This window comes from Girardinichthys multiradiatus, chromosome 3, assembly GCF_021462225.1.
Source record: "Girardinichthys multiradiatus isolate DD_20200921_A chromosome 3, DD_fGirMul_XY1, whole genome shotgun sequence".
Lineage (NCBI taxonomy): Eukaryota > Metazoa > Chordata > Actinopteri > Cyprinodontiformes > Goodeidae > Girardinichthys > Girardinichthys multiradiatus.
Window position 1 is genome coordinate 37,808,763 of NC_061796.1, and position 14,840 is coordinate 37,823,602.

The 14,840-nt window shown below is 41.6% G+C and overlaps 1 protein-coding gene across 3 annotated transcripts in view; it reads left to right on the forward strand.

Annotated features, from left to right (window-relative positions):
- Positions 1 to 9,736, forward strand: part of LOC124862524 (forkhead box protein O4-like) — a 41,769-nt gene extending 32,033 nt beyond the window's left edge. For all 3 annotated transcript variants that reach the window (XM_047356507.1, XM_047356498.1, XM_047356512.1), the window contains exon 3: positions 5,075 to 9,736. In XM_047356507.1, coding sequence (XP_047212463.1) covers positions 5,075 to 6,754 — 1,680 coding nt within the window. In that variant the 3' untranslated portion in view covers positions 6,755 to 9,736. The remainder of the gene's footprint in view (positions 1 to 5,074) is intronic.
- Positions 9,737 to 14,840: the final 5,104 nt, after the last annotated feature.

Below are 14,840 nucleotides of genomic sequence, written 5' to 3' on the forward strand. Positions count from 1 at the left end.
GGCATCAAGCCAAATTGGTCAAGTGGGCACAGTCAGTTAACAGACAAGCTGGTGACGGTTAGGAATTGTTATGAGAACAGTGAGGTTTATTGAGCCCCCCTACTGTCTTCATAATGCCAGTGGATTGTGTAGTTCAATCAGACCTTGATGTGTACTAAGCTCCAGTACTCCAGCCATTAAACTTCATTGATTCTCTGTGCTAAAGAGGCCTGTGCAGGGCCTGAATTAAACTGATTTTTAAAGCTTAAGAAGAGGAGGACAGTGAAGTAGTTGATTGGTGGTGCACGTTTTTCAAGAATCAGACAATGAATCCTAAAGAAGATAAATGGAAAATGTTTGCTGACCCAAAATACCTGAAATATGTTAATGTGCAACAAATTTCAAATTGAACAATAATCTGATAGATTGTATATACTAGATGCATGCATTTTTGTCCCCTCAGTTTTAACAGTTTCTTTTTTTTATTAAACAAAAGCCCTTCCAGCATCTCATTCTACCTGCCTGTTGTGGAAAGGTGTCACCATGTCAGATTTGTTTGTAAGAGGCTGAGCTTTTAATCTTAGGATAATGAATCCCATCACCTTATTTGGTATCTATTATCTAAATATCTAAATCAGCTATCGGGATTTTAAAGCTTTAATGGGAGTTGAACCCAAACTGATTCTGCCACATACTTGAAAACCTTATTCACTGTAATTGGCTTTGACTGGCCTGTAAACTATTACCCTTTACCTCTTTTGCGATATAGCCAAATTAAGATAGTTGTGATTGAAGACTGATAAGGGTGGATGATTGAAGGGAAAAAAAAGAAAAGTAACAGAGCTACTTATGACTCCATCTGTTCTTTCCAGTATTAGGGGACCAAGCAGTGCATCTTTCTGCATAAGCTTGCCACTAGTTCATTCATTATTTAGATCCCTCTCCAACAAGCCCATTGTATTAAAGGGGTATGATTTGAATAGGAAGTAGCTTCCTGGACCCAAGTGTGTGATGTGTGTGTTCCTCTGTCATTGTATGTTTCTGTGAGCTTCATTCGTCTGCCTCGGCAAGCCAGGGGGCTGAAAGAGAATTTCCATTTTATGAATATTTAATACATAATAAAGTTTTCAATTTTATTCTGTTCAAGCTGTAGGGGTAAAAAAAAAATGTGACAAAGCCAACCCTCAAGGACAGAGCACGGAATAAAGGTGGTTGATTTGATGGAAGCATCAAAAATATGGTTAACACTGGCTCTCTACTTTTTCCTCTACTATAATACACGCAAACATTAGTACCACCTCGCTTCTACGTCATATAACGAGTTTATATTGTGCTTTTTTTTTACACTTTATGAACTCTTCTAATGCTGAATTACTATAGGATCATAGTACAACCTGCCTGTCCGTTCCCACTAAGTTGACCTAGCATAGCTCTGTGTGAGACATCCAGCTGGGAGTGCCTCTGAATCAACTTGGGATTAGCCCAGGATTGTCTGGGATTACTCAGGGATGGAGGGGGATTAGCAGTGACTGCCTGTTTCGGGGGCGTGAGGGCCGCATGCTGGCCAAATTGCCCCTGACTCAGAGAGCAGGAGGTGAACGGAACCACACCCACGGTGGAACCACCTGCAATCTGAGATATTCTTTGATTCCTAAACATGACCCCACACAAAAACAGGATGTTTTAAGAAATGAGTTAGAATTTATATACCGGAAACCCAGCAGCTAGTTATGGTCGTGGTGTTGATGCCACTGCTGGCCGCCATTCGAAATCTCTCAAATCTCTCTAGCAGGTGGATTCATCAGATAAAGAGGGTTTGGGCTGATGACAAATCCCTTCAAGTTCAGTGGGGCTGCTCTTCTTTTACAGAGGGATAAATCGAGATTTGAATCGGACAGGTCACACAGAGTGGCAACGCGAAATGGTTCAGTTCTCTGAAAGATGTCCCATTTACAACCGGCTTACATATGTTTTAATTTAGACGTGCAAAGGGCTTGGTTGGGGGATGATTTGGAGGGGTATGATAGGTGGATGATCCAGAGATCGAGACAAGGAGCTGGCGCAGCACGTAGAGAAGCCGTCAGAAGCAGGGAGCGGGCATCCCCTGCGGACCTGCACTGCCAAGATGAAAGGCTGCTTAGTGTTGGAGCCGCAGCATCAAACAGCCGCCTCCTCTTGCATCCTTTCCCCATCCTCCACACGCTCTCCCTTCACTCCTCTCTCTCCAACTCTCTTGACTCTCACCACAATATGATATAGTTACGCCACTTCACGTTTACCAGGTTGCCATGGTTACCCAGTGCCGGAGGTGTCACAGCAAGATAACCCAAGGAGGCATTCACAGATCACCTGAATTCAGCTTGCCTCCCATTTATGTGTTTTTCCTCACAGCAATTTGATATATTTGTTTCCCTGCCGAGCCGTTCCATGTGAATAAAAATAATCTGCAGCATAATAGAGATACTAGAAGAGTTAGAACCTCTAAATTGGAAATAATCCATCGTACAAGTATATTCTCAAACAAAATATGCTTTTGGTTTGATATTTTCCTGCTTAATAGTGTGAACAACTGATACCAAACAAGAAGCAGAACTGTAACAACAGCAGCCTTTGAGATGTAAATGATAATGATAAAAAACACTTGATTTTATGAATTACTGAGCCTGAGACTGTACTTGCAGGCGTAGAGGATAATGGGAAAGTAATTGGTGGTGCACTTTCTAATTGAAAGGATGGATATTGAACGCAGAGGTGGAAAATGACTTATGTTCATAGAAGTGTGTAAAATAAGAAAAAGGAAAATCTAGACAAGTTGAAATATGTAGCACTCTGTAACAAAAGAGAAAGCAAGACTCTGAAAGGCTGCGATAAAGACGGAACAAGGGAGGGGAAGAGAGATAGGCATTGAAGGTTGATGTCAGAGGGTTGGATACATCCATTAGCCTTCCTTGCTCCTGGCTCAGTCTTGCAATACGCCCTTCCTCTCTTCCCAATTCAAGCTAGGAGAGCAAAAGAGACAGGGCTGGCACAAAGCCAGACTGGCACCAACTTCAAACATAGAGTATGCTCAACCTCGGCAGCTTACATCAGCCCAGCTGAAGGAAGGAATAGAAAACAGATGGATTGATGGGAATGAATGTGCGAGGATTGATATGGAGAAAGAGAATCTCTTAAGACTGAGTCTCAGGTCACCTCAGGTTAGATGAGGCTGACACGAGTCTTGCCTCATGCCAATTATGGATGTCCTCTAAACTTAATGCTTTTGATATGGCTCATATGAACTGGCGTGTTGATTGCAACAAGATTTTTTTCTATATGATCTATAAGTAAAATATGAACTAAAATATGACCTACACATATTTCAAACTGTTCTGTTCATGTAAGAACAATTTTTGTATACAGGTCCTTCTCAAAATATTAGCATATTGTGATAAAGTTCATTATTTTCCATAATGTCATGATGAAAATTTAACATTCATATATTTTAGATTCATTGCACACTAACTGAAATATTTCAGGTCTTTTATTGTCTTAATACGGATTATTTTGGCAAACAGCTTATGAAAACCCAAAATTCCTATCTCACAAAATTAGCATATTTCATCCGACCAATAAAAGAAAAGTGTTTTTAATACAAAAAACGTCAACCTTCAAATAATCATGTACAGTTATGTACTCAATACTTGGTTGGGAATCCTTTTGCAGAAATGACTGCTTCAATGCGGCGTGGCATGGAGGCAATCAGCGTGTGGCACTGCTGAGGTCTTATGGAGGCCCAGGATGCTTCGATAGCGGCCTTTAGCTCATCCAGAGTGTTGGGTCTTGAGTCTCTCAACGTTCTCTTCACAATATCCCACAGATTCTCTATGGGGTTCAGGTCAGGAGAGTTGGCAGGCCAATTGAGCACATTGATACCATGGTCAGTAAACCATTTACCAGTGGTTTTGACACTGTGAGCAGGTGCCAGGTCGTGCTGAAAAATGAAATCTTCATCTCCATAAAGCTTTTCAGCAGATGGAAGCATAAAGTGCTCCAAAATCTCCTGATATCTAGCTGCATTGACCCTGCCCTTGATAAAACACAGTGGACCAACAGCAGCAGCTGACACGACACCCCAGACCATCACTGACTGTGGGTACTTGACACTGGACTTCTGGCATTTTGGCATTTCCTTCTCCCCAGTCTTCCTCCAGACTCTGGCACCTTGATTTCCGAATGACATGCAGAATTTGCTTTCATCCGAAAAAAGTACTTTGGGCCACTGAGCAACAGTCCATTGCTGCTTCTCTGTAGCCCAGGTCAGGTGCTTCTGTCGCTGTTTCTGGTTCAAAAGTGGCTTGACCTGGGGAATGCGGCACCTGTAGCCCATTTCCTGCACACGCCTGTGCACGGTGGCTCTGGATGTTTCTACTCCAGACTCAGTCCACTGCTTCCGCAGGTCCCCCAAGGTCTGGAATCGACCCTTCTCCACAATCTTCCTCAGGGTCCGGTCACCTCTTCTCGTTGTGCAGCGTTTTCTGCCACACATTTTCCTTCCCACAGACTTCCCATTGAGGTGCCTTGATACAGCACTCTGGGAACAGCCTATTTGTTCAGAAATTTCTTTCTGTGTCTTACCCTCTTGCTTGAGGGTGTCAATAGTGGCCTTCTGGACAGCAGTCAGGTCGGCAATCTTACCCATGATTGGGGTTTTGAGTGATGAACCAGGCTGGGAGTTTTAAAGGCCTCAGGAATCTTTTGCAGGTGTTTAGAGTTAACTCGTTGATTCAGATGATTAGGTTCATAGCTCGTTTAGAGACCCTTTTAATGATATGCTAATTTTGTGAGATAGGAATTTTGGGCTTTCATAAGCTGTATGCCAAAATCATCCGTATTAAGACAATAAAAGACCTGAAATATTTCAGTTAGTGTGCAATGAATCTAAAATATATGAATGTTAAATTTTCATCATGACATTATGGAAAATAATGAACTTTATCACAATATGCTAATATTTTGAGAAGGACCTGTAAATGTAGTTGATTTTAAATATTTATTAGTATTTAATTTGAAATTTTACTAACTACTATTGTCTGTCTTCCATCTGTCTTTGCAGAACTCAATTCGTCACAACCTTTCCCTCCACACCCGATTTATCCGGGTGCAAAATGAAGGGACAGGGAAGAGTTCCTGGTGGATGCTGAATCCAGATGGGGGAAAAATGGGCAAAGCCCCAAGGCGACGGGCAGTCTCTATGGACAACAGCAATAAATACCTAAAAAGCAAAGGCAGGATCAGAGGGAAAAGAGTAGGTCGTCCTGGGATTGGAGCGGGATCTGCGGTTGCGGGCCTTCAAAGCTCAGAAGACCATGGCAGCCCATCACAGAAATCCCTCCCTGGACCGGGAGGTGCATCTGGAACGGATGGAGAGTTTGACGGTTGGACTGATCTCCATTCTAGAGCTAGTTCATCAGCTTCCACCTTAAGTGGGCGTCTCTCACCGATCCTTGCAGAAGGAGAACCAGAGGAACCAGAGGAGGGTGGACTGTCCTGTTCTGCTTCTCCTCACCTTTATCCATCACCGACCAGTGCCCGCTCTCCATCCATGGGTGCAGGAAATCACTGTCCTCCACTTGAGCAGCTGCCTGAACTGGCTAATTTAACAGGTGCCATAAGCTTGGATGAGCAAATGATGGAGGATGGCTATCATCATCATCACTGTCCGCAGCAACACACACAGCATCCTGCTGTTGGCAGGAATAAGCACCAAACTCCTGTGTATCACTACAACTCTGGAATGAAAGGGCAGATCTCCTATGGTGCAGGAGTTTACAATACAACAGGGATGGGGATACTCCGTCACCACTCACCAATGCAGACCATTCAGGAAAACAAGGCTACCAGTTTTTCTGGAACAATGCGGGCGTACTCCAGTACCAATGCACTGCAGAGTCTACTGACAGGAGGTTCTGCTGTTCAACAGTACTGTTCCAAAGACATGATGCTGGGACAGGAGAGGGAAGGCCATCCTCTGATGGGTCAAGCCAGTAATGGAGTAGGAACCAACCACCTCAGCCACCACCCTGTGCACCACAATGGAATTCATAACCCTAACAGAACTCACAACCATACTCCTGGTCATAATCACAACAGTGTAAGCAACCACAACCCACCTCACAGCCTTGCTCACAATGGTCACAGTCTCAGCCGGAGCCATACCCACACACCACCCCGAGCTGCAGCTCTTATCCCATGTGGAAACAGCAATCAGTTACAGACTTACAATCACAAAGCTCCTTACTTGTACAGCCCCCCATCTCATGCTCACCTTCCTGCTTCTACAACCCTTCCCCCAAACCCAGCAGGTATGCTTGGCATGCCTCAGGATTCCTGTCACGTGGCTTCCACCCCACACCCTCGTCACAATCATTACCCAGGCTCACAACACCAGGGCTTGACTAATGGACCCTACCATCATGGCCAGGGAATGGGTAATGGAAGTGTTGGTAGTAGCTACCATGGCTATCACCAACCTTACCCCCATGATAGATTACCAGCTGACTTAGACATTGATATGTTCCATGGTAGCTTGGACTGTGATGTGGAGTCCATCCTCCTTCATGACATTATGGACTCAGGGGAGGAAATTGATTTTAACTTTGACTGCTCCCTCGCCCAGGGGGTTGGGATTGGCATGGGAATGGGAATGGGCGTGACTGTGGGCATGGGAATGGGAATGAGCGGTTTGGCTGGTCCACAGCAGGCCCACAGCAATCAGAGCTGGGTGCCGGGCTGAACTCAAGAACAAAATCTCCAGGACTGCTACCCAACTCATGAAGCACTGTGCCCAACTATGACATTCCTGACTCTGAACAAAGCCTATAGGACCAAGCCCCTCATGTCTTCTTTGTTGTCTCGACAATTACTCTATCACCCTGCTCTTTTATCCCCTTCTTACTGAGAGATCTAGTTCATGTTAGATTAATTTTTTTCCTGAATCAGCTGTACTGTGATGACAATCTCTCAGCTGTGCTTGCCCGGCATCGCTTCTCATTTACCATGAGAACTGAACTCTGAATGCACTTTATTGCAAGTGGGTCACATCTCACGGTGCAATGCCTTCACAGAGCAGCACAGGCAGAGCTCGGCTTGTTTTCTAAGGTGGATGCAGTATTTGACAGGAACAAGCAAGGAACAACTCATAGAATTAGGAGTTAAATTACCAGATAGTTTCTGATGTGGCAGAGACTAATTTACAAATTTTTAGTCATGTGGATTGGATGCTTGATTACGCAGATTCGGTACTAGGTTTGAACATGTGCTCTGCTAAAACTTAGTAATTTCTTACCAAATTTAAATGATCAGTTCTGACATAATTATTCATTTAATATGTGTATTGTAGTTGTACTGCATTTCACTTTACTTGCTAAAATGTATTTCAAATAAATAAACACATTTGCATATTCAAAAATTCTGATTAATTGTTTTTCTACAGCCATAGTTTTTCACATTTAGTCCTTGGAGGTTTGACTTTTCACTAGAATGTAACATGTAGTAAAGACCTCATTGCCATTGGTTACAAAAGACTGTCATCATGTCATTAAATGCATGGCATCATTAGTGGCTGGCAAGCAATTTGGCGAATTAAAAATGTCATACCACCTTGCTTCACCTGGGCTTCTTGTACCGGTCTGTCTCCCCCCCTGCCTCTGTCTGGTGGTGCAGACAAAGTGACCATTCCTCACACCAACCCATTAATGTGGCTTGATTGAAATTCAGCATCTTGCTTTTAATCTCCAAAGTGATGCAGAGGCAATGTGTCATTATTGAGAATTTAACGTGTTGTCCTTCCTTGCTCACCCCCCGGCTGTCTTTAGCATAATGCACCAGGAGCGTTGAGACAAAACAGTGATTAACTTTATGTCACTCTGCCTGCTGTCCTGCTCTGAGAAGGGCCAATGTCACTGTTCGCTTTCCCGCTCAAAGAGGGTAAATAATAGAGAGAACAAAGCCTGTTGTTGCAGTGGGATCAGTCAGTCTCAGTTTTTATGCGCTTTGGATCAATGTGTCTGAAAACAAGTAATGTACTGACATCGTAAATCATTTCCATTTACTGTGGTATGTTTTCAAAGCTAATAACCTGACAATTAAGTTCTCAATCAGGTGCAAAGGGAATTATTTAAAGGAACAGGTGTGGATTTTTGAAGTGAGATTCTGTTAAAAGGTTGAATAACTTCTAATATCATACATGCAGTATGTAACTGTCTTAGTGTCTTAATTTAGTATAAATCAAGATTAATTGGTCTAAGAGGCTATAGCTAATTTGTAACCCAAAGTGGAATTTTTCTGATTTAAAATAACTTCTATCTCAAAAATGTCGTAGTAGTTGATGGTTTTGTTTGTGTTTTATGAACTTTTAAGCTATTGTCACATTTGCATTGGGCAATTATTTACGCAGTGGTTGATGGTATTTACAAAGGAAGTGATGGTAGGAGGCAGTGTACCGTCAGTCATCTTCCTGTGTAAAACGAGAGCAGAATGTAAAATGTTCAATATTTTTGGTCTGATTAGCTCCCTACTAGGCAGTGTAAAAATCATGAAAAAAGTGCTGTAATATTTTTGCTTTTTACACTTTACTTTTATCCTAAACATTTACTCTGACCAGAAATTCTTTACATTCTCTGTTCTCAGCATATGTTTCACATAGGAAGATCATTTGTGGTGCACTGCCCCCTACCTCTGTGTAAATAACCGCACAATGACAATGTAAAAATGGCAGGGTGCACCCAGAAAGCTTTCAAAGGGAGGCCGGTTGGCAATGTGGACAGAAGGGGAAATAATAATAAATAAGGCTAGACATTTAAAGGTAGTGTACTAATTTTATTTAGTTTTACTTAACCTTTATTTAAGTCCCATTGATATTGAGATCTCTTTTACAAGGGTGGCCCGTCAAGATGCAAACAACAGCTGTCATGCTAATTGCAGGTACCAAAGACAAAGTCTAATAAAAAAAAATTATAATTTCTGGTCAATAACTTGGTTTGTCAGACTGTTTAGCAATAACGGCAGAGAAAATAAATAAGTAGAGTAATACATAATAAACATTGCAACTCACTAAAGCCTGTTCTCACCACTCTTAAATTCATACTCTTAAAAAAGTATTATGGATATCAGATCTTTCTGGCTATGCGAGGCCAGTAAGGGGTCCAGCCAATAATGTTTCATAAAGGTAGTGTTCGCAGACTAGATGGTAGTCTCAGCTTCCAGGATCAACCTATCTGGATTTTTACTGACTGAAGACACAGACAAAGTTAATGTTGTAAAGGTGAGACATTAACTTCTTACTAAAGTCTAACAGAATCACACTTTAAAAAGTCTTGAACTACATCTTTACCAAACAAGCTGTCAGTCTGCGGGGTTAAAATGTAAGATGGGGTTGAAATGCCACACAGTGATCCACATCTAGTTTTTGTGTGTTTATTCTGCTGTCTTGTAGTTGTTGTTGTATTGTTTGAAATCTAAGGGGCCGACGATGGCAGGACTTTAAATGTCACTGCGTAAGAATTGAATCCATTGGTGAAATGATGTTGGTATAGTGCAGTATGACCTTCCTAAGTTCCAATGCCATCCACCCCTCCCATATGTGCTCTGCTTAGTCGTTTTGTTGGTGAGAGGGTATGTCTGCAGCTTATTTTACCACTGGCCTTGGGAGAGCTAAAAAGAATAGGAAACCCCTACTCTCTAGATCCCTCAACAAGACTCTACACACTCATAAAAAGAAAAAAAAAAAAAAGATTGTAGGGGATTGGAGGGTGGAGTGGGGTTATTTTTACAGCCAAAGGTCAAGCATGGCACAGACTATCAGACCCATTTTTGAGGTAAATTGCATTTATTTCAGGCATTTTTTGTTCCGCTGGTTCCAGTTAATCTTTGTGGAAAATGTGTGGAATTTTTTAAGCACTCCAACCTCAAGAAACAGTTTTGTTCTACTCTATGCTACAGTCGTTTAGCAATCCCCTGCTATCGGAAAGAGAGCTATATATGATGTCTAATTTTCCTATATTTATTTATGAAAGAGAACAGTCTTTGTCATTCCCAATTGTGATAGTTGTAAGAGTCCAATGTTGTCCTTTTTCTTTGTTTTCCATTTTTAAGCTGACCTTCTCCTTTTGTTAGTTTTACTGACTTTTATTTTGTAAAAAATCTATATATATATAAAATGTACAATAGTTTTTAAGAAGCTCAAAAGATTATGAGTTTGCTGTCTATTTCTTTTTTAAGAGAATGTATCTCATCATCTGGTGACTGTTAAATAAATGAAATTTAAAGAAAAAATGTCTCATTTTCCTTATTTATTATTCTGAGTCTTAAGTGTTCTTTTGGAACTCAGTTGTGCTTGTTATCACCCATCTGTGTTTGTTGCAGTCAGATCTTAATAAAGTAGAACATCCCTGAAAAGTGACTTATATCAGGTATACTCGTCTTCTGGAAAGAAGACTATGAACCACTAAGTAAAAGTTTAGTCCTTCTTTCTCCTTTGGCCAGGTAAGACACTTCTGATGTGGCCTCTTAAAATGGTTTTTATATTAGACTGGCTTCACAAAACTGCAGTAATCATTGTTGCTTTTGCACCTTTTCTCCCACATTTCTACCTTCCACCCAACTTTCCTTTGGATACATCACTCTGTAAACATACTTTATCAGCAATGACCATTGTAAGGCTTATAGCCATACTGCACAGTGTCAGTGACTGTCAACTGGACAACTATCTAATCAACAGCCTTCCCTCCCCATGATTGTATAGGCCATAACCTAAAATATGAGAATTTCTTTCATCAAGAATAAGTAAATGCTCTATATATATATATATATATATATATAGTATATTATCTGTTTGTAATGGAGCTAAAATGTTTTTATTTTTTAAGTTTCATTACTGAAATTAACTTTTTAACGCTACTCTAATTTATTGAACTGCAACTGTACTGCTGACATGCTGATGTACAATTGCTGGCAGAACGGATGCATTTGTCGCTTCATTTGTTTCTTTGTTTTGTCTTGTTTTTAATTTTTAAAGCACAAAACATCACACAAATATGATGACTCTTGTTGCTAGTCATATTTTAGGGTCACTACATCATTGTGTGGGTGGCTGTTGGAATATAAAAATGACAAAATAGAAAGGATAAGAGTGCTGTTGCATGGTTTGTGGGAAGCATCCCTTAAATGAAAAATAAATGGAAATTATTGGACAAGGATGTATGACTATGACAGACATATTGAAAGAGAAATACAGAACAGAACCAGATTTGTCTGGATTGGAGGAGTGTGAGTATCATAAGATTTTTTACTGCCCACAAATCAGTATAGGTTGGCCACAGCTGTCCGGGTCCCATTGGAGGTGTTTTCACAGGAAGAGTCTGGAGTGCAACAGCGCCATACTGCCAGGCCCCAGGGGAGCCTTCACCTCCATGCACACACATAAACATGCCGAGAAGCGGACGCCACACCAAATGTTTGCGCACATACATTTGAAAATATCACAAATTCACACATTTGCACAAAGACGTGCACACCCCCTTATAAGACCCAACACACTCACTTAAACAGATATTTCTCACTTATATGTACACTTTTAATTGACTCCACTTGGCAAATCTTCTCTGTAGGGAAAAAGTGAGAAGTAGAGAGAAAGAGAATAACAAATGTGCCGGGAAAAGGCGCCAGGCAGCATTTATTTAAAGTTAAAGATGCCTGACAAAAAAAAGAAAACAATTAAATCATTGGTTTTTGTGGTTCCAGGAGGTGTGATGTCTTCAAACACGGTTCAGTGACTTTATGAGACGTTTTCTTATTTCACAATTAGACCAGACTTAGTGTGATTGTTACCCAATACCCAGAGCCTGGAGTGAGACCAGAGTCTTGCTTCTCTCTCTGTCTCCTGAGAGACAGATTCTGGGGCAGACAAGAAGGCACTTCAGTCCAGGTGCGGTGCCTCGGGGACACTCTGCTCCTCTGTTCCTCATTATGAGAGAGGCAGAGAGAAGCCACATTACAGTGTCATTATTCATCCACTCAAGCATCTGGAAACAGGTCCTTCCTCAGTTGGTGTAGTCCTGCTGGTGCAGAGACTGCCCTTGGAGCTAAGGGCTGGCTGGGGACATTGCTAACTGCAAACAGACAGAGGCACCCAGGCAAGACTCCGGGGTACACATGTCCTTGAGTGCTTATGAGGAATCAGCACTTCTCACCTTCCGGGTGAGCTGCCACGTCAAGAGCTGGCATTTTACAAAAATATATGTTTCATTCTACCACACAAACATCAAAATAAGTTCTTAATAAGTTTTTGATTTTATGAAACACAAATTCAGAAATATTTAAGCATTTTTCAATACGGCCTGTTCATAAATGACCTTCTTGAAGTTCTAAACTGCAGTGATATGCACAGTTTACCAGGTTAATCTGGCAATCTGTAGAAAGGATTATTTTATAGGAGATATACAGTTTTCCAGAGGATTCCAAAACCTTTACTTCAAATGGAATGCACAACAGACAAACTTGGATAGGAGAGGGTTGTGCCCAGCTGAATTATTAAAACTGTGCCAACGTGTTTGAACAACAGTTGTTTCTCAAACAAGAACAACAAAGAAAAAGTTTCAGCACGACTTTAATAAGCCACAATATAGCCCACAACAGACACTGGAGGTTTATGGGTTTGGTATAGTTAAAACCCCTTATCTAGTCTGAATATTTAATTACAAATAAAGCATAAAAAAAATAATAAGACATAATCACCAGTCTCAGAGTTAGAAGCCAATTTGCAGCAAGGATGATTCCCATTTGTAAAGTGCTTCCAAAGCAGAGCATTTCTTATCATCCAGTTAGTAGACTCCTCCGAGTCTACTAACTGGATGATAAGAAATGAGTGACTAGTGACTAGTCTAGGTGTGGCGTGCATTTGTATTAAGCCCCCCTAAGTCAAGACTTTGTATAACCATATTTGTGAGTCTTTCAGAGTATAGAAATCGGCGTTGCACATCTAGAGACTAAGACTTTAGCCCATTCATCAGATTGAAGAGAGACTGTTTGTGAATGTTAGTTTTAAAGTCTTGCCACATATTCTCAATTGGATTTAGGTCTTGACTTTTACTAGGACATTTTAACACAGTGTGTTCTGAACCATTTCATTGCAGCTCTGCCTGTATGTTTAGAGTTGTTGTCCTGCTGGAGGGTACATCTCTGCCACAGTGTTCTGCAGCCTTTGTCAGGGTTTTTTTTCAGCAATGCCCTGTATTCAGTTACATCTATCTGTGTAAGAAAAGTATTCCCGCAGCATAATGCTGCCACAAACACGTTTCACTGTGGAGAAGATGTCTTCAATGTTTGTCATGTTGTCTTCTGGATCATGCTTACCTTAACTCCTCAACAGCTTCTTCCCTGTCTAGTGTGTTTGTTGGTCTTCACAATGCTGTTTGTTCACTAATGTTCACTTTGTTTTATATTTCAGTTTGGTGTAAAATACTGGATTTGCACATGGATTTGCAGCCCAAACTGTGACTTTGGTAAATATTACATTGACTTCTCAACAGAACAGTTCAGTAAATTTGCAAACATGTTTCACTTCCAGAATGAAGAACTTATATGTAAACAGTTTGGAAATCACAGACATAAATCTTCCATCCACGCAAACAAGATAATGAGCCACGACCTCAATTCAGCAATACTCTGAGCTGCATCAACGCTATCCAGTTAATGGTTCCATTTGTTTTGACCATCCATTTGCACCAGTTTGTGATGGTCTTCTAGGTGTTGGGTCCAGCCATGGATTACAACATTTAAAGGCCAGTTTGATCTTTTCTGGAATTCTCAAAATAAATCACAGTAACCTAACCCTATCTCAGCCCAGGAACAGAAGTGGACTTTCCGTCACTGACAGTAAAAAATCTACGTTCAAACAGATCCCTTTCAATGCTGATTCCAGATGGGAACCGGACAGGAGAGGAACCAAATGCACGTACAGGGGTTGGTCAATGAAACTGAAACACCTGTCATTTTAGTGTGGGAGGTTTCATGGCTAAATTGGACCAGCCTGGTAGCCAGTCTTCATTGATTGCACATTGCACCAGTAAGAGCAGAGTGTGAAGGTTCAATTAGCAGGGTAAGAGCACAGTTTTGCTCAAAATATTGAAATGCACACAACATTATGGGTGACATACCAGAGTTCAAAAGAGGACAAATTGTTGGTGCACGTCTTGCTGGCGCATCTGTGACCAAGACAGCAAGTCTTTGTGATGTATCAAGAGCCACGGTATCCAGGGTAATGTCAGCATACCACCAAGAAGGACAAACCACATCCAACAGGATTAACTGTGGACGCAAGAGGAAGCTGTCTGAAAGGGATGTTCGGGTGCTAACCCAGATTGTATCCAAAAAACATAAAACCACGGCTGCCCAAATCACAACAGAATTAAATGTGCACCTCAACTCTCCTGTTTCCACCAGAACTGTCCGTCGGGAGCTCCACAGGGTCAATATACACGGCCAGGCTGCTATAGCCAAACCTTTGGTCACTCATGCCAATGCCAAACGTGAGTTTCAATGGTGCAAGGAGCGCAAATCTTGGGCTGTGGACAATGTGAAACATGTATTGTTCTCTGATGAGTCCACCTTTACTGTTTTCCCCACATCCGGGAGAGTTACGGTGTGGAGAAGCCCCAAAGAAGCGTACTATCCAGACTGTTGCATGCCCAGAGTGAAGCATGGGGGGGGGATCTGTGATGGTTTGGGCTGCCATATCATGGCATTCCCTTGGCCCAATACTTGTGCTAGATGGGCGCGTCACTGCCAAGGACTACCGAACCATTCTTGAGGATCATGTGCAT